The sequence below is a fragment of the Malaclemys terrapin genome, chromosome 22 (assembly GCF_027887155.1).
Source record: "Malaclemys terrapin pileata isolate rMalTer1 chromosome 22, rMalTer1.hap1, whole genome shotgun sequence".
In the NCBI taxonomy this organism is placed as follows: Eukaryota; Metazoa; Chordata; order Testudines; family Emydidae; genus Malaclemys; species Malaclemys terrapin.
The window spans coordinates 766,408-787,055 of NC_071526.1; the positions used below are offsets into that span (position 1 = coordinate 766,408).

Consider the following 20,648-nt stretch of genomic DNA (forward strand, 5'->3'; position numbering starts at 1 on the left):
GTTTTCTTTCCCAGACTACATACTCATAAAGGGAGAATATAGATCAATGGTTCTTAACCAGGGGTACAGGTACCCCTGGGAGTGCGCAGAGGTCTTCCCTGGGGTACATCAATGTATTTAGATATTTGCCTAGTTTTACAATATGCTACATAAAAAGCACTAGCAAAGTCAGTGCAAACTAAAATTTCATACAGACAATAACTTGTTTATACTGATGTGTATATACTATTCTCTGAAATATAAGTACAGTATTTATATTTCAATTGATTTTATAATTATATGGTAAAATTGAGGAAAGTAAGCAATTTTTCAGTACTAGTGTGCTGTGACACTTCCGTATTTTTATGTCTGATTTTGTAAGCATGTAGTTTTTAAGTGAGGTGAAACTTGGGGGACACAAGACAAATCAGACTCCTGAAAGGGTACAGTAGGCTGGAAATGTTGAGAGCCACTGATCTAGATTACATAGGCTGGATGCTTAAAAAATAACATTGTCCTGCTATTTGAGTAGGACAAAAGACTTTACAGCCTCTCATAAACTTTTCATTTCTTATGAAAGGAGTGGGCTATTTTGGCCCAATTGCTGTCTGGGTGGGTCATGCAATGCATAAAGGCAAGTTTTATAAAAATTCTTCCATTTTCTCCTCTGTAGTATTAAAATGCATTCCCCTAGAGCAATGCTACCTTTTTAGCCTGTCTGTGTCCCAATTGTTGGACTTGCAAGGCTGCTACTTGGAGATATACCCATGCTTGTAGGAAGCATTATGGTTTAGATTCATCATCTAGCTCTGATGCTGTTTGAGAGAAGTATTCCATGACATTGTTTACCAAACTATCCCAAGAGTTGAAATATGCACAGGGCACTCAAAGAAGAAATGGAGGTTACTTACCTGTAATCAGAGTTCTTCGAGATGGACTCTGCATATTCACCCTTCCTGCCTATCTTCACTTCTTTTATTGTTTTCTAATTAGTTCTTAACTCTGCAGTAGTGATGGAAGAAACTGAGGCTGCAAACAACACCTCACCCTCAGAACCTGCTTGAATGATAAGGGGAGAGGTAGGAGGGGCTATCTAATGGACACTGTTGCTGGGTTACGCTGTCCAAACTGCACCTGTCAACACACCCCAAGAATGTGAATATGCAGAGTCTATCTCCTACTCCATTTACCAGGTGAATAACCTCCATTCTTCTTAGAATGATGGTCCCTATTGAATTCCACTGAGGGTTATGCACATGTGCCTGGAGCAGGGGTGGGCAAACTTTTTGGGCCGAAGGCCACATCTGGGTATAGAAATTGTATGGTGGGCCGTGAATGCTCACGAAATTGGGGTTGGATTATGGGAGAGGTGAGGCGCTCTGGGCTGGGACCGAGGGGTTTGGAGTGCAGGAGGGGGATCAGGGCTGGGGCAGGGGGTTGGGGTGCAGGAGGGTGGATCGGGGTGCAGGCTCCAGGCATGCTTACCTCAAGTGGCTCCCGGAAGCAGCTGCATGTCCCCCCTCCGGCTTCTACACAGAGGCGTGGCCAGGCAGCTCTGTTGCGCGCTCCCCAGTCTACAAGCGCCGTCTCTGCAGCTCCCATTGGCTGCGTTTCCTGGCCAATGGGAGCTGGGGTGGTGGTGCTTGGGGTGGCGGCGGCAGCATGCGGAATGGAGCCCTTTGGGTGCCCCTATGCGTAGGAGCCAGAGGGGGGACATAGCACTACTTCCGGGAGCCACGTGGAGAAGTCCCTGACCCTGCTCCGCGGCTGGAGTGCCAGAGCGAGGCAAGCTCCAGACCTCGTTCCCCAGCAGGAGTTCGAGGGCCAGATTAAAATGGCTGACGGGCCGTAGTTTGCCCACCCCTGGCCTGGAGCCAGAGCTTTGGAAAGTAGTACTGTTTGGCGGTTGGCACATGTATTCCTGCATTGCCTCATAGTTTCGCCCAAGGTGATGAAGAGTGGAGTGGGCCACATGTCTCCAATTCCTTCTCACTGCTGCATGGTCCAAGTCAGAGCTGCTGCTATGCTCTCGTCCCTGTGATACATTTTTCAAAACTTTTAGAAAAATGGTTTTTATTAATGTTCATAGTTCAGGTTTTATTGTTTGTTTTTGTTTTGTTCTAAATTTTCTAGTCTCAAATTGTTTTTATAAGATTAAGGACTTGGGAGACCGCTTCAGCGTTTTCCTGCCAAACATTCCCTCTTCCCCACCCCCCACAAATACTCAGGCATGGTTAATGGATTACCCGCAGCTGCCCACTCTACTGACTATTCTCCTGATCTTTTGGCACAACTCTGACCCTCTATCAATTGCCAATAATTATCAATGATCAGTAGCCAAATTATTGATAACTAATAATTGATAACATATTTAACTTTGATTATATTATATTAGTTCAGTAATAACAAACCTTGGATAAATCAGCTTTGATTGGATTTATTGATTAACAGTAAAGACACCACATACCAGAGGTATACAGTTAGCAACAGCTGAGGAATACCTCTCCTATAGTTCACTGACAGTTTGTGGCTAGACTGCAGATGGTCTTACTTCCCCTATGAGTTTGGGGCAGTTATACCTTTGTCACCTTCATTAGGTATAATTCTGGTCCTCATCTATTTTCTCTTTTTGGTACACACTTCTTACTTTAGGCTATTTTGAAGGTTCCTGTGCCATTGCAGTTCATTTTATATTTTGCTTTTAGTACATTGCTAAAACATCTCCAACATTTTTTGAAAATTATGCTAAGGGTTACTGCTGAGTAAAATTCTGTTCTCTAATATGCATCCGAAGAAGTGGGATATAGTACACGAAAGCTTCTGCTCTAATAAATTTGTTAGTCTCTAAGGTGCCACAAGTACTCCTGTTCTTTCTGTTCTCTAAAGTTAGCTTCATCTTAACTACAAAGCATCATGGGAGTCTTGTTCCTAGGAAAGCCTTAAAAATCTTTCTTGGACTGTATTAAGTGTCAACACATCTCTTTCCCCTGACCCTCTGTGCACACTCTGACTCCGTTCTTTCTGGAGTCTTCTCTTGCAGCAACTCCAGTTAGTGAACTGCCTGTTGTTCCCTAAGTTCAGGCAAACTTTCTGTGATATAGAGCTATTCTTGAGACAGCATCACTCTATTCTTCCTACCTTTGAATGCAGGAGGATTAGGGGGCATTTACCCCAAAAGCAATCAGCTTCCCCAGCTGGCAGTCCACTTGTGGATTTCTGTCAGTGAACTGCTGGTTTAAATGCTGCAGGAGGCTCATCAAACAGGCACGGCCTGTGGAAGGAACTTGTACTTTCTAATGCTAGGGGAAGTATTGGAAGACTCTCCTGGAGAGGTGGTGGGGCAGGATTTGCCTCAGGTGGCTGTAGATTAGAGAGGGGTGGCATCTCCACCTGCAGCAGTCCTGTAATACAGGAACTGCTGAGCCATGCTGGGTGGGCTGCCTTGCTTTGTGATTAACAGGAGCCTGGACACGAGGAGAAATTTTGTTTTGTTGTAGAGCAGGGTTGTGTGCTTTGGTATTACCTGCAGCCTGGCTGTGCTTTTGCCACTGCAAAGACAGGGCCGTGTGCAGCAAACTGCCCCTGTGCTAAAGACTGAGCTTGTCCACAAGGGAAACCTGCCATGTGGAACTCAGTTGCTGCAGTACTGCTGTAGACAAAAGAACCTTTTTCCCAGACAGGAACCATTTCTGGATGGTCCCACTTTACCTCCCTCTGCCACACTCCTGTCTAACCCTACTTGCCCGCATCTTGCCCTACACAGACTGTGTCGGGGCCTTCCTTGTTTTCTATGCAGGTGACCAAATGCTACCCACAAGTCGGGAGGAGGAAGTGACTCTCCTTTGCCCAGGCAGTATTTGTGTGAGCATCATGGGCCTTGTCAAGTCAATAATCCACTTACTTGCTGAGAGCAGCTCCTCAGAGAATTACAGAGCCCAATACACACACATACATGTCGGAGGACACCGAGTGGAAGGGGGAGAAGGCTTCTCTATTATGCTGCATGAAGAGTGGCGCAGCAGACTGCTTTCCTAATTAGAACAGGAGTACTTGTGGCACCTTAGAGACTGACAAATTTGTCAGTCTCTAAGGTGCCACAAGTACTCCTGTTCTTTTTGCGGATACAGACTAACACGGCTGCTACTCTGAAACCTTACCTAATTAGCCATCTACTTGTTGATTGCTGGGCTGGTGAGCCCATGACCAAGAACTTCATTATCACCTCTGGTACAACCTCTTGTAGTTGGTTGTTGGGTGTGTGTGTGTGTGTTCTTTCAGTATACTGTCACAACTATGCGCAGATAGCCGACACAGCAGACCTTGATCAAACTGCCCAATAAAACCACAGAACTGTTTCAGTAGAAGGCACCCAATCATGTTTGTTGTTGACGAAGCATGGTCCTAGTATCCCGTATACTCGACAGGACTACTACAACATGTTTGCCTATAACAATGGACCAGCTTGGTGAACGGTGGGACTTTCCTTTTCCGCCTTGGCTGGTGAAAGACGCTTCTTCTGAGACCCCTCTTTATATACCAGTACAGACAAATTACGTATTGCCCCTCTGATGTGGTTAGTTACCACCTTTTATCTTGGACACGTTGATTCGATCAAAACATCTCTATCCATCACTCTGTCATCCTGATCTTATTTAAGAGAGGTGAGTGTTATTTTTTGAGGAGTGTGTACCATATGGGTATCTGGGTGTTCTGATACCGTCCTTACAGAATGTGCTTACATGAGTGTCCTGTGCCTAGCATATTAAGAATTCTTCTTAAGAATGAGTGTTTTTTGCAATACCAGCCCTGTTCTTAGCAGCTTCTGTGAATTTGTGCGCAGGCAGGCCCTGACTTCTGCTCACAGCCCGACTTTTGCTAACTTCGCTTTATATTAGCAGGGCCTGACTACCACTTTAGTTCTGGCCTCTTCCACCAGGCCTCATGTCTCAGGCTCTCTCCTTTGACTACACCTCTTTCAAACCCCCCAGCTTCTCTATCCCCCACAGCTCAGAGCTGTGGGACATCACTGGTGGCTAGAGGACGCTTCTAGACTATTAGCCCGTCTCCCCATTCCTGCCCATCAGCCTCCCTGATCATTCCATCCCCCACCCCCAGTTGAACATGCTTCTTCCAGAGACACTTGGTTTTAAATTTCATTGTACTGTGTGGCAAACTTTCACACAAAGCACTTTAAGTGATATTAAGGCTCATGCTGTACAATAGTAACTTGACCTTAATTTTGCTCCTTAGTGATGTCACAAGGAGGGGGGGATATTAAATCTGATGTGACTCTTAAAAATCAGTTTAATGAAGTCTGTGATCACAAACACTAAAATCCCTCAGTCATGGTATGGTTATTTCATGAGGTCACTATAGGTCAGAGTTATGGTTTGGATGTCTTAACTGTGCATTTCTTACTTTTAACATAGTTTGGATTTCTTAGAAATTTAATCTTAACTCTGAATTTCCTGGGTTTATAATACCTGGTTTTGTGATAATTACTACATCCCTGTAACCTTTTTTTTTTTTTTTAACTCTTAAGTTACTAAAACACGATTTCAATCATGGCTGCATCTTAATATAGTTTCATGTCTAGGAATAAAACAAGACCTGCCACTTCCTAATGCTGCTACAGCAGTGTTTTAGCTATCTTACTTATACAGCTCTTTTTTGTTACAGGAGTTGTTTTGAACTACTGCTTTCTGTGCCTGAAAGTGAATTGCCATGTGACACATGGTTAGGATTCCATCAGTCTATACAGGTAAGTGTATTTCATTAAGTTGTAACAAGCTCCAATTTGAAGTAAGCCAAATTCAGACTGCAAATAAACCACAAATTTTTAAGTTAGGATAATTAACTATTGCAAAAAATTATTAAAGGTTGTGGTGGATTCTCGATCACTAAGAAACTGTTAAATCCAGGTTGGATGGATTTCTAAAAGATAAGCTCTATTTTAAACAGGAATTAATTCAGGGAAGTCCTGTGGCCTGTGTAATACAGGAGGTCAGATGAGAAGATCACAGTGGTCCTTTCTGGCCTTAATTTGTGTATGTATAACAGAATAAGTGAGTTTATAGGTGGGACTTGAATGAGAGGGTGGTGTCATGGAGGGCAGGCATTGCAAATGCAGCCTTATGCATGTGGGCATCATGGAAAAAGGCATAGACAGAAGTGAGTGAAGTAAACTACAAGGCTGGCACCATTGGCTACGGGTGTGGAGATGCAGTAAGAGACAAAGTCCAAGATGTAGGCTAGGGCATAGTTGTACACAGGCTTGTATTTGTGGGAGTTAAGTCAGAACTGGGGAAGTCAGTGGAGGAATTCCAAGATGGGAGTGATTTCAGCAACATTGGTTTGGATGGAGTGAGTGGGATTGGGCTATGTGACAACTAGGATTTGCCAGGTGGATAACAAAATTTATTTTGCTTCAAGTATTCGAAGGCCACTTTGTAAAACAGCGTTTTACACAAAATCTACTGAAAATAAATGCTTTATTTACAAATGTTGAGTAGTGGGGGTTAGTGAGAAGATGCTAAATGTTTCCCGGCGATGTTAAAATGTGCATAATAACACTGATCACTAGTGCTGAGAACAACAAAGTGGTTTATTGTGCAATCTAGAAGAAATGCAAAATTCTAGCAAAGCAAAACTAACTCAATTTCAGATTAATGGGCAGTAACTTGTGTACTCCAAACACTAGAGAGACATAACTTACCTGCTTGCTGAAAAATAGATTGAAGGATTTCATGGTCTGAGAAAAAGGTTTCCCAATATTTCTTGTAAACTGCAGAGTAGAAAAGTTGTACTTTAGGTTGAGGATGTAGCTCCTCCATGTTTAAGGTTAATAGGTTGATAGATTGCAAGACAAAGCTTAAAAAATGTGAACTGATGTAGTGCTGTGTGCCTGAGTCTGCAGATAGCTTTCGAGTATGTGACAGCATGGATTGTGCTGTAGGGGCACATGCATTTCATAAGCACAAGATCGGATTTTTTTTTTGAGTACTTTGCATTTGTCCTTATTGAATTTCATCCTATTTACTTCAGACGATTTCTCCAGTTTGTCAAGATCATTTTGAATTTTAATCCTATCCTCCAAAGCACTTGCAACCCCTCTCAACTTGATATCATCTGCAAACTTTGTAAGTGTACCCTCAATGCCAGTGGTGCACAACTGGGGGTGCCCTCGTGGGGGGCACACAAGAGGTTCTCTAGGGGGGTGGGAAGAAACTAGGATTCCATTGGTCCTGCAGGACCCTCTGCCATAATAGTGGGAGCAGTATAAAAATAGAGTGGATATTTTGGGGTGGGACCGGCGCAGGATTAAAAAAAAAAAGTCCTCCCATGCCACAAACAATGTGAACACCCCGGCCAGCAGCTGCTGCTCTCCAGCCACCCAGCTCTGAAGGCAGCGCTGCTGCCAGCAGCAACAAGAAGGGGGCTACTTCACATTACTTGTAATGTGGGCTGGGACAAATTCCATGAATGGTAAGGACTGTGCAAGTGGAAATGTTGGTGCACCACTGCTCTATACTATTATCTAAATCGATGAAGGTATTGAACAGAATCAGACCTTACCTCAAGTCTCCCCCAAGACCCAGATTTCTGCCCTTACCCCTGAACTCCCCACACATCCAGCCTTCTGCCCTGCACCCCCTCACACACCAAGCCCTCTGCCCTGAACCATCGTCCAGGTCTGGGGTCCCGGCTACTGGCCCCTTGACAGCCCGCTCAGCCCGCTGCAAGCCTAGGTGAACAGAACCCCAGGCTGGAAGCGGCTGAGCAGGCTGGCGGCGTAAGATCAGCATTTTAATTTAATTTTAAATGAAGCTTCTTAAACATTTTGAAAACCTTGTTTACTTTAACAACTAAACCATTGTTGTATGTATAGACTTAGAGACACCTTCTAAAAAACGTTAACATGTATTACCGGCACGCGAAACCTTAAATTAAAGTGAATAAATGAAGACTCGGTACACCACTTCTGAAAGGTTGCCTACCCCTGTTCTAGGTGTTTCATAGAATATCAGGGTTGGAAGGGACCTCAGGAGGTTATCTAGTCCAACCCCCTGCTCAAAGCAGGACCAATTCCCAACTAAATCATCCCAGCCAGGGCTTTGTCAAGCCGGACCTTAAAAACCTCCAAGGAAGGAGACTCCACCACCTCCCTAGGTAACGCATTCCAGTGCTTCACCACCCTCCTAGTGAAATAGTGTTTCCTAATATCCAACCTGGACCTCCCCCACTGCAACTTGAGACCATTGCTCCTTGTTCTGTCATCTGCCACCACTGAGAACAGCCGAGCTCCATCCTCTTTGGAACCCCCCTTCAGGTAGTTGAAGGCTGTTATCAAATCCCCTCTCATTCTTCTCTTCTGGAGACTAAACAATCCCAATTCCCTCAGCCTCTCCTCAGAAGTCATGTGCTCCAGCCCCCCTGATCATTTTTGTTGCCCTCCGCTGGACTCTTTCCAATTTTTCCACATCCTTCTTGTAGTGTGGGGCCCAAAACTGGATACAGTATTCCAGGTGAGGCCTCACTAATGTTGAATAGAGGGGAACGATCATGTTCCTCGATCTGCTGGCAATGCCCCTACTTATACAGCCCAAAATGCCATTAGCCTTCTTGGCAACAAGAGCACACTGACTCATATCCAGCTTCTCGTCCACTGTGACCCCTAGGTCCTTTTCTGCAGAACTGCTACCTAGCCATTCGGTCCCTAGTCTGTAGCAGTGCATGGGATTCTTCCATCCTAAATGCAGGACTCTGCAGTTGTCCTTGTTGAACCTCATCAGGTGTTTCTGTTTTTTTTGGCCCAATCCTCTAATTTGTCTAGGTCCCTCTGGCTAGGTCTACACTACCCGCCTGAATCGGCGGGTAGAAATCGACCTCTCGGGGATCGATTTATTGCGTCCTGTTGGGACGCGACAATCGATCCCCGAATTGGCGCTCTTACTCCACCAGCGGAGGTGGGAGTAAGCGCCGTCGACAGAAAGCCGCAGAAGTCGATTTTGCCGCCGTCCTCACAGCGGGGTAAGTAGGCTGCGATACGTCGAATTCAGCTACGCTATTCATGTAGCTGAATTTGCGTATCTTAAATCGACTCCCCCCTGTAGTGTAGATGTACCCTCTGTATCCGATCCCTACCCTCCAGTGTATCTACCACTCCTCCTAGTTTAGTGTCATCTGCAAACTTGCTGAGAGTGCAGTCCACACCATCCTCCAGATCATTAATAAAGATATTAAACAAAACCGGCCCCAGGACCGACCCTTGGGGCACTCCGCTTGAAACCGGCTGCCAACTAGACATGGAGCCATTGATCACTACCCGTTGAGCCCGACGGTCTAGCCAGCTTTCTATCCACCTTACAGTCCACTCATCCAGCCCATACTTCTTTAACTTGTCGGCAAGAATACTGTGGGAGACCGTATCAAAAGCTTTGCTAAAGTCAAGGAATAACACATCCACTGCTTTCCCCTCATCCACAGAGCCAGTTTTCTCATCATAGAAGGCAATTAGGTTAGTCAGGCATGACTTCCCCTTGGTGAATCCATGCTGACTGTTCCTGATCACTTTCCTCTCCTCTAAGTGCTTCAGAATTGATTCCTTGAGGACCTGCTCCATGATTTTTCCAGGGACTGAGGTGAGGCTGACTGGCCTGTAGTTCCCCAGATCCTCCTCCTTCCCTTTTTTAAAGATGGGGACTACATTAGCCTTTTTCCAGTCATCCGGGACCTCCCCCAATCGCCATGAGTTTTCAAAAATAATGGCTAATGGCTCTGCAATCTCATCCGCCAACTCCTTTAGCACCCTCGGATGCAGCGCATCCGGCCCCATGGACTTGTGCATGTCCAATTTTTCTAAATAGTCCCGAACCACTTCTTTCTCCACAGAGGGCTGGTCACATTCTCCCCATATTGTGCTGTCCAGTGCAGCAGTCTGGGAGCTGACCTTGTTCGTGAAGACAGAGGCAAAAAAAGCATTGAGTACATTAGCTTTTTCCACATCCTCGGTCACTAGGTTGCCTCCCTCATTCAGTAAGGGGCCCACACTTCCCTTGACTTTCTTCTTGTTGCTAATATACCTGAAGAAACCCTTCTTGTTACTCTTAACATCTCTTGCTAACTGCACCTCCAAGTGTGATTTGGCCTTCCTGATTTCACTCCTGCATGCCTGAGCAATATTTTTATACTCCTCCCTGGTCATTTGTCCAATCTTCCACTTCTTGTAAGCTTCTTTTTTGTGTTTAAGATCTGCAAGGATTTCACTGTTTAGCCAAGCTGGTCGCCTGCCATATTTACTATTCTTTCCACATATCGGGATGGTTTGTTCCTGCAACCGCAATAAGGATTCTTTAAAATACAGCCAGCTCTCCTGGACCCCTTTGCCCCTTTGCAAATTGATTGTTTAATTTGCTCCATTATCTTTCCGTATACTGAAGTTAAGATGACTGGTCTATAATTCTCCAGGTTGTCCTTATTCCCTTTTTTATAGATTGGCACTATATTTGCTCTCTTCCAGTCTTCTGGAATCTTTCCCATCTTCCATGATTTTTCAAATAATTGCTGATGGCTCCGAAATCTCCTCAGTCAGGTCCTTGAGTATTCTAGGATGTATTTCATCAGGCCCTATCATGAGTCCTCTCTGCAGAGATCCATCACAGAGCCAATAGTCCATCATTGGGTGTGGGGGAATGGCTTCCTATGAAGACAGGCTCTCCACCAAATGCCAAAATTTTTGTTCCAGCGGGGGCATGAGCCTGGCGTCGTTTTGCTCAGGCCTCCTTCATGCCCTTCAACATTTGCCTGATCCCTAGGGTGACTTCCAAAATCAAATGTCAGGGCCACAGTCATTCTCATACTCCTATCATAGTTGTGAGGTTAATGGCATCTCTGCCCCCCGAGACCTAAAAGTGCCCCTTTAGATATCAGGCCTCCAGCTGTCGCCTTTCTGTGGGCAGGGATCCAAATTCCTCTTCTTCCAGACTGGGGATTTAGGATTGCAGTCCCCCTGAAATTTGCTGTGTATCCCTCAGGTTGCTGAAGGGACAATGACAGTATCTACCTGTGACCAGACAGCTTTCACAAAGCATAGTATACATTTATTTTATGACAAAAGCATTACAGGTAAAACATCATACAATTATATTGTTTTGATATGCCTGCTAAGCTTAGTGGTGTCTCTTATTTTCCACATAGAGACCTTGGCAAGATCTAGTTCTTCAAACTCTTCTGGGCAGGGTTTTACCCTGTTAGCTACAATCACATCAATTTTTACATCAAAATGAGGTTCATAAGTCAGTTCATGCCAACCCGTTGTACCAGACGCCCTTCTTTGTCTCCTTGGCCTCTTGAACATGGTCTGAACCAGTATATGTAACTGACCCAAACTTCTCTGGAGTTGTTTACCTGATCTTGAATTTGCAGTAATTACCTCCATTGATTTTAGTTCCTGGCGAAAGTTTGGTAACCCTCTCCCTAGAGGAGACAGAACACAGACCCAACCTCACAAAGATACATATAGCATTATAGACACAAAAGTTTGACTAATCCTTGGGCTCTTAGCGTTTGGCACATCTCACTATAATAGTTTTTTGACGTTTCCACAGTTCCAGGGTCTCGCATCTGTCACAGTATGCTACTGGGTAAAGCAGTTTTGGTTGATAGACTTGCCACATATATCCAGTCAACTCCCAGGCGGCCTAGATCTGATTTCACATCACCACAATCAGATACTCCATGCACATTTGAAGTCCCTGTAACATCCACGGTGTTGGCTGGTTAAGTACCATGGATGGGGATTGCTATAGGCAAGTCGAGTAGATCCTGATACAGAGGATGACTATATCCACCAGAAGGACTTATTTGTCTAAATGGAAGAGACTCTCAGTATGGGTGGCTCATCGTAATGTGGACCCTGTGCAGGCTTGGGTTCGGAAGATCCTTGAGTATTTGCTGCCTCTGAAGTACTCCAGCCTGTCTTCCAGTACCTTCCTGGTGTTTCTAGATGGTATCACTTTGGCCAGGAGAGAGAATGAGTGCCAAACACTTATGGCTGACCCTCCCTACATGATGTTTCATAGGGACAATGTGGTGCTGAAACCTTCCCCTAAGATGGTCCCTCAGGTGGTCTCAGAATTTTGTGTGAATAGTGTAGAACTGATGAATGAAATTGTTTTTAATTGTTCACTTTATTACTGTAACTTCATACGTAAAGTTTTATGAATAAAACAATATTCATTCATAAAACCGGTTACCCCAATAACTGGCTAATTAACAATTAAGATGCTTGTTAAGAGCCATAGCTGTTCAGTCAGCTGCCTTTGTAAATTTCGTTATCAATCCAATTCCTGCTTAAATCACTAAGACTTGCCATATTGTAATTCAAACCCCATTTTTAAAACGCTTACTCCATTTTGTAAGGGCTTACTGCAACCTTCATTTTTGCAAACCCTGCTGTAATCTTATTAGTTTAGTTTTAGATGTGTGAATGAGGTATGTATGGATGATACATACAGCCCCAGCCTGTCCTGATTAAATAGAGTTCAAACACCAACGGCTGAAGATGCAGACAAGAGCCCTAACAAAGTAAGAAGAATCCACCCTAAAAAGAAAAGGTACAATAGAAGGAAGATTAAAGCCCGGTCCCAGGCTGAAAGTCATGTCTGCAATTGACAGGTAATCAATCACCAAACCCAGAGGCAGAGTGACACAGCAAGACCTATAGACTCTGGATTCAAACTAAAGCCTACAAAAAGGATGGGTGAGATGGAAAACTTTGGAGGAGGGTAACATTCTGCTGCCAACATGGAAGGGCATCGGTGCATGCCCAACAGAGACCCAGCTCGTCCTTGTGCCCGGCTTTCCTGGCCAGTTAGCCGCCACAAGCTTCGAACCCAAGCTGCAAACTCAAGCCACAGACTCAAGCAGGACTGGTAACTATGCAGCAGCTGCAGAACATCTGATGGATGTGTGTGTGTGTGTATAGGTATTGGGTATGATGTGTGTGTTTGTATAAGGATTAAGATATTAATTATTGGTCATAAATCAAATTATCATAATAAATGTGGCATCTTTATCTTGTCCCCTTTAATAAGATCCTGCTAGTTTTTATTGGTATAACAATAGTTAACCTGCCTGTCGTCTTCCCAAAATTCACTCTTCATCTGGATAAAAGTTTTTAATCCTGGGGGAACATCTGGTGTGTCTTTTTACTACAGCGACAGTTCAGATTCCTTCTTCTCCCCCCCCCCCCCCTCCCCCCCCAGTTATTTCTGGCTACAGCCATGGCCATTCCAAAGGCCAGGCCATCACATCACAAAGAATATCTAACTAGCTAATGCAATGCATCTCATTGTTACCAGTTGGCTGTGTACCTCTTCCACCGAACATCAAAACTTACTCTACTAGAGCTCAAGGGACAGTCTCCACCTGCTTCAGAGATCTCCAATTTGCATTGCAAGGCAATGACATGGAGCAACCCACTAACTTTTTGTCAAGCATTATGCATTGGACTTAGTTGCCAGAACAGATGCCAAGTTTTGGACAGTTCTGATCCATGTTTGACTGATGCAGCTGATATGCCTCATCCCACCATCCAGAAGTGGTATTGCATGCCAGTCACCTATCATGGGGGTGATCCACACCAATGCATACACAAAGAGGGTGGTTATTTATTCTACAATAACTGTGCTGCTTCATGTTGTTGTAATCTGTGAATCCCATAATCCCACCTCTGTCCATGCTTTAGGAGTCCTCAACTAACACAAGCTTTGAATTGGGAGGGAACTGAGGGAAGGTTATGATCTCGTGCCCTTTATGCTTTTGCATGGGAGCGTGAGAAAGTTGAGTGCATGAATCTTCTGTGCACAAGGCACATACACTCCTATAGTGGGATCTACAGTGTCTTTAACATCTCAAAGAACCACAATTACTACAAGGTAAATAGCTATTCTCTCTGAGGTTGTGAACTGGCCCTACTCATCCCACTGAAGCATTAACTCTGAAAGATGACCGTTTGAGCCATCTGCATTGTTTCTCATAAAATGGTCAAGTTAATGTCCTTATCCTACAATTCCCAAGCCACACTCCACATATTATCTGGTACTAAAAGCCCCAACTATCCCTAATCTTCTGCCAAAACCTCCATCTTCTCCTCTGATAACTTCTGTTTAGTTGTATTGAAACTAGGAAAATTTGAGGCATGCAGAAAATGAAGAAACGGTGTAAACATATTAATATAAAAATAAATAGTCTAGGGTCTACTATAGGGACATGAATTAAATGAAAAAGACAATAAAAACCTCTAACTGAAGCTGGCAGAATGCTGCAGAAACCTGAAGACCTAGCTGCAGAACTTAGGGCCAGCTTGCTAATAAGCAGCATTGTAGTGTCCCAACACAGCACAATAGAAATGAAGCATTCAAGAATGACCATAATGTAATTGAATGGTGTTAAACACATTTTCTGGTGGTATAATGCCAAAATGGTATAGTTGATTGTTTGTCTTTCTGAAGTTAGATTCAATATTTAATCTTACTTAAAATTCTCTTAATGGACTTTGGGTTTATGTTTTTGTTTTGTTTTATAGGATTCACATGATGCTTTACTGGAATTTGGGAATAATAATCTCCAAATATTGGTTGACATTACTAGGGAAGGCATGTGGAAAAATCCAGTTCTTCTTAAAATTCTATCACAGCAGCCGGTAGAAGCAGAAGAAGGTAAGAACTGAGATTCTGATTTGTAACATATGGAGTTCAATAAACTGTTGGTACCCTTTGGTTGGGGGCAGGTACCTGTCAATCCTGATTTGAGCTGCTCATTCTTCTTCAAGTGATTGTTCATGTGTATTCCACAGTAGGTGTGCGTGCTCGCCACGTGCACCAGTGCTGGAAGTTTTTCCCTTAGCAGTACCCGTAGTTGGGGAGCCTCGCTGTGACCCCTGGAGAGGCATGTCTATATCCCCACATAAAGGGGGCTGCGCGCTCCCCCCACCCTCAGTTCCTTCTTGCTGCAGTGAAGGTAGTCGGAACTTGTGCTCCAGCATTGCTGTAGCTTCTATTCTTGGTAATACGATCCTAGACTGTTACTAGTTTCTGCAGTTAGTAGTCTGGCCTGGGGCATGCCCCGAGCCCCAGGCTTCAAGTCGTGCAACTCCTGTCGCAATTCCGTGCCCAGAAGTGATCCACACTCCGAGTGTCTTCGCTGTCTGGGCGAGGCTCAGATAAGTGAGCGCTGTAAAATCTGTAAGTCCTTCACGCCCCGGACTAAGCGTGAACGTGAGATCCGACTCCGGGCCCTGCTTATGGAGTCGGCATTGGCCCTGGCATGCCGACCTGATCTGGTGCTGAGCACCGCATCCTCGGTGCAGAGCGAAGCCCCATCCACCAGTCGGCACTGCTCCCCTGCCAAGAAGCAAGGCAAGATCCAGGGGCGCCGAGACAAGGACAGGGATCAGGCTGGACCCGAGTTGGCCAGCCCACGATCCCCCTTGGGACCCAGATCTCCGACTTGTGCGGAGCGAAGTAGTCCGACCCCGTCCGCGTGTGCCTCCCCGACGATGAGGGTTCCGTCAATGCCGGAGGCAGCCCAGGCAGCGTGCTACATCCTCGTCATGCCGGTACCAAGTGGGCCACCTCAGCTGGGGACTCGGTTCCAAGGGAAGCCGCCGTTGGGCGCTCACCAGCCAGGTCGGTGGTCGACCTCTCTACTCGATCCGCCGGGCCTTTCCGTAGCCCGCGACAGACCTCCACGCCGTTGTCGGGGTCGCCTGGGAACGAGTCACCGGAGTCTTCTTTGACCCACAGGGGCTGCAGGCACCGGGACAGAAAGCATCGACGTTCCTCGTTCAGCCACAGTGATAGCAGGTCTCGACGCCATCGGCACTGCCGATCATACCACGGCGCGCACCATGCCCAGAGTGCATCCCGGCAGTCACCATCACTGCGGCGTCGTAGCCGCGGTCTCCAGAGACAGTACCTCCGACGTATACATCTTATTGTTGTCAAGGTCTAAATCCCGGGGCAGGACCCGACATAGACGGGACCGGTCGAGCCGCTCCTATGGCACTGTGCGCTCCTCGGCCCCCTCTGCCTTGGCTCCCAACCGTCCTTCCCCGGACCGCACCATCCCCCAGGAATATGTAACCCTCGTAGGACCCCCGGTGGCTCAGTGGCAAGGGGTGCCATGGCAAGGACAGTGGTGCCAGTGGGCACCGTGGCCCCAGGCACCTGCACCGCCGAGGCCCCGCTCTGTGGCTGGGGCATCCCAGCCCACTCAGCGTCTTCCCCTCCCCGCCTCAGCACGGAGAGCAGTCCTCAGGTGCCGCCCCGCACCCAGACCCGGACACGGAGTACGACCTGCCGGCACCGCCTGATGCCCTAAGGGCCATCCCGGTCATCCCGTTGGCACTGGACGAGTCTATAGCAGCACTGCTCCCTCCTTCTCAGGAGGATTTCAAGGAGCATCAGGAGGTTGGTGTGTAGCCGCCAACCTCCAGCTGCAGGCGGAGGAGATGGAGGAGCCATCGGACAATTTGTTTAATGTCCTCTCCTCCTTGGAACCGGGCCGTGTGGCACTGCTGCTTCACCAAGTGGTGGCCAACATTTCGATCGGACTATGGCAAACCCCGTCCTCTGTCGCCCATTTCCAAGAAGGCAGAGCGGAAGTACTTTGTACCAACGAAGGGGCATGAGTACCTCTACACTCATCCTATCCCGAACTCACTGGTGATGGAGTCCGTCAACCACCGTGAAAGACACGGCCAACCCCCAAGGACAAGGATGCCAGGAGACTGGACACTTTTTGGGGAAAAAAGTTTATTCTGCCAGTTTCCAGCTCAGGGTGGCAAACCACCAAGCGCTCCTGAGCAGATACGACTTCAGCTTGTGGGGATCCCTATCAAAATTCGAGCCCTCCCTCCAAGAGCAGGACAGGAAGGAGTTTTGAGCTCTGGTTGAAGAGGGTGTGGTAGTGGCGAAAGCAGCTCTCCAGGCCGTTTCGGATGCAGCTGACACGGCGGCTTGTTCGATGGCCTCGGCTATCTCCTTGCGACGGGCGTCGTAGCTTTCGCTGTCCAGGCTGTCAGTGGAATCCCAGTACCTGATGCAAGACCTGCCATTTGATGGCAGGGCATTATTTGCGGACCAGACAGACACTCGTCTGCACGGGATGAAGGACTCCCGCACCACCCTGCAGACACTCAGTCTGTATGTCCCGCCAGCCAAGGACAAACCCAGACCGCAGCCCAAGAGGCCTAGGGACCAGAGACGCAGATCACAGCGCCAGTCCCGTTCAGCCCCATGCCCCAGACCCTCGAAGGGCAAGAGGCAGGGCAAGAGGCGTTTTTGACTTTGGGGGGGGCCACCTGACCTGTTGCCAGGGAAACCCCCCTCAGTTAATAAAGTTGGTTTTTGGCAACCGTTTATCAGCCTTCAGAGTGCATTGGTCCCGTATAACGTCGGACCGGTGGGTCCTCAGTACCATATCCGAGGGGTACAGGCTGCAGTTTGATTCACCCCCACTGCACCATCCTCCGTCCCGGTGAGGGTGAGGAGGTGACGCGCCTCCTCACCCTAGGTGCAGTGGAGAGGGTACCTCAGGAATTCCAGTGCAAAAGGTTTTATTCCCGATATTTCCTGATCCCGAAGGCGAAAGGTGGGCTCCGGCCCATCCTTGACCTGTGGAATCTCAAGCAGTTTCTGGTTCGCTGCAAATTCCGTATGGTGTCCCTGACCTCTCTTGTCCCGTCCCTGGACCCGGGAGATTGGTTCGCAGTCCTGGACCTCCAGGATGCGTACTTCCATATCTACATATTTGAGGGTCACAGGCGCTTCCTCTGCTTCCTGGTAGGGACAGACCACTACCAGTTTACGGTCCTCCCCTTTGGCCTTTCTACGGCCCCCAGGGTTCCCATCAAATGCATGGGGGTGGTCGCAGCCCACCTCAGGAGGAACGGGCTGCAGATCTTCTTCCCCTACCTGGACAACTGGCTGCTCAAGGGCAAGTCTTGGTCCCAGATGCAGGCGCAGGTGGAATTCCTGCTAGACACCTGCACGAGTCTAGGCCTACTGGTAAACGAGGAAAAATCCACTTTAGTCCCGGTTCAGCGCATACACTTCATAGGGGTGCTGTTAGACTCGCTGGTGGCCATGGCCTCCCTCCCCTGGGACAGATTTGAGACGCTCAAAGGTCTCATCGCCTCAGTCATGGCCTTCCCTGTGATGACGGCACGGGTGTGCCTTCAAATCCTAGGCCATATGGCAGCATGCACCTTTGTGGTGTGACATACCACGCTCAGGATGAGGCCCCTCCAACTCTGGCTGGCTGCTGAGTATTCCCAGGCCAGGGACGGTCTGGACAAGGTCGTCACATTGCCACCCTATATAGTGGCCGACCTGCAATGGTGGTTCCTCCCAAGCAACATGCTTCAGGGTATTTCCTTCTGGGAGCCCCCTCTGTCACTAGATCTGGTGTCAGATGCCTCGGACCTGGGATGGGGAGCCCATGTGGGAGGCTTCAAAACCCAGGGCAGATGATTCTCCCTCGGAATTGTCCCTGCACATAAATGTCAGGGAGCTCAGGGCGGTGCGCCTGGCATGCATAGCCTTCAGCCAACACCTAGTGGGAAAGGTGGTCAGAGTCCTAATGGACAATACGACCGCGATGTATTATATCAACAGACAAGGGGGCACGTGTTCATGGCCTTGTGCCAGGAAGCCTAGCTCCTGTGGGAGTTCTGTATAGCCCATGACATCCTTCTGAGGGCTTTTCACCTGCCGGGTAAGCGCAATACGCTCACGGATCACCTACGCAGATTCTTCTCCCAACAACACGAGTGGGCCCTACACAGAGAGATGGCCAGATGGCTCTTCCTACAGTGGGGCACTCCCCAAGTAAATCTGTTAGCCACTGCCCAGAATCGCCTATGCCCACGATTCTGCTCCAGGGTGGGGGAGAGCGAAGAGGTAATATCGGACGCGTTCCTGATTCCATGGTCAGGCTGCCTGTTCTACGCCTTCCCACCCTTTCCCCTGATAGGCAAGGTCCTACAGAAGGTGAAGGCGGACGGGGCACGGATTATCCTCATAGCCCTGGATTGGGCCCGTCAGCATTGGTACGGGACCCTCCTGCAGCTTTCAGTGCCCCCCCGCACAGGCTGCTGCTTCGACCAGACCTCCTCTCCCAGGAGGGAGGATGTCTCCTCCACTTGACGGTGTGGCTGCTCCATGGTTAAATGAGGAGGAGGAGGGGAGGTGTTCGGAGGGTGTTAGACGGGTCCTGCTAGATAGCAGGAAACCGTCCACACGTCGTACCTACCTAGCTAAATGGTATCGGTTCTTCAGGTGGGCAAGGGAGAAGGTTCCTCCTCCTCCTCCTCCTCCACATCTGTCCAACTTATCCTTGATTATCTCCTGGCCCTTAGGACCCAAGGGCTGGCGCCCTCTTCGGTCAGGGTGCACCTGGCAGCCATCTCGGCCTTCCACCCCTCGGTGCAGGACTACTCGGTGTTTTCACACCACATGACGTCCTGGTTCCTAAAAGTGCTGGATCGGGCCTTCCCTTATGCTAGACTCCCGGTCCTGCTCTGGGACCTGAACTTAGTGCTCTCCCGCCTCACAGAGCCCTCTTTCGAGCCCTTGGCCACGTGTTCTTGGTCCCACTTGTTGTGGAAAGTGGCGTTCCTGGTGGCTATCACCTCAGCCTGCCGGGTCTTGGAGCTTAGGGCCCTGACCTCCGAGTCCCCATACATGGTCTTCCATAGGGATAAGTTCCAGCTCCGCCCGTACCCGGCTTTTCTGCCGAAGGTAGGCTCGGCTTTTCACATAGATCAGGACATTTTCCTCCCGGTCCTCTGTCCTAAGCCCCATTCCTCCAATGAGGAACGGCGTTAGCACGTGTTAGATGTGCGTAGAGCGCTGGTCTTTTACCTGGACAGAACCAGGCCATTTCGGAAATCCCCTCAGCTGTTTATTGCATCGGCCGAGCACATGAGGGGGCAACCGGTTTCCACCCAGCGGATTTTCCGATGGATCACTTCGTGCATATGCACATGTTACGACCTGGCAGGGGTTCCCCCGCCTCCCATAGTAAAGGTTCATTCGAGATCTCAGGTCTCGTTGGCTGCCTACATGGCTCATGTCCCTATTCAGGACATCTGCAGGGCTGCTACATGGTCCTTTGTCCACACCTTTTCGTCACACTATGCGATCGTCTCCCAAATGCGGGATGATGCCGGGTTTGGTAGGGCGGTACTCCGCCCGGGTAACCCTTAAAACTCCTATCCACCTCCATCAGGTATAGCTTGGAGTCACCTACTGTGGAATACACATGAGCAATCACTCGAAGAAAGGACAGTTACCTGTTCTATAACTGCTGTTCTTCGAGATGTGTTGCTCAGGTGTATTCCACATCCCGCCCTCCTTTCCCCTCTGTCGGAGTTGTCTGGCAAGAAGGAACTGAGGATGGGGGGAGCGCGCAGCCCCCTTTATGGCGCGATATAGAGTCGCCACTCGAGGGGTCGCAGTGAGGCTCCCCCACTACGGGTACTGCTAAGGGAAAAACTTCCAGCACCGGTGCACGTAGCGAGCACACGCACACCTACTGTGGAATATACCTGTGCAACACATCTCGAAGAACGCCAGTTACGGAACAGGTAACTGTCCTTTATT

At 48.0% G+C, this 20,648-nt stretch overlaps 1 protein-coding gene across 3 annotated transcripts in view; it reads left to right on the forward strand.

Annotated features, from left to right (window-relative positions):
- Window positions 1-20,648, forward strand: part of RLF (RLF zinc finger) — a 102,466-nt gene that overhangs the window by 25,272 nt on the left and 56,546 nt on the right. For all 3 annotated transcript variants that reach the window (XM_054011842.1, XM_054011844.1, XM_054011843.1), the window contains exons 3-4: window positions 5,659-5,740; window positions 14,567-14,699. In XM_054011842.1, coding sequence (XP_053867817.1) covers window positions 5,659-5,740; window positions 14,567-14,699 — 215 coding nt within the window. The remainder of the gene's footprint in view (window positions 1-5,658; window positions 5,741-14,566; window positions 14,700-20,648) is intronic.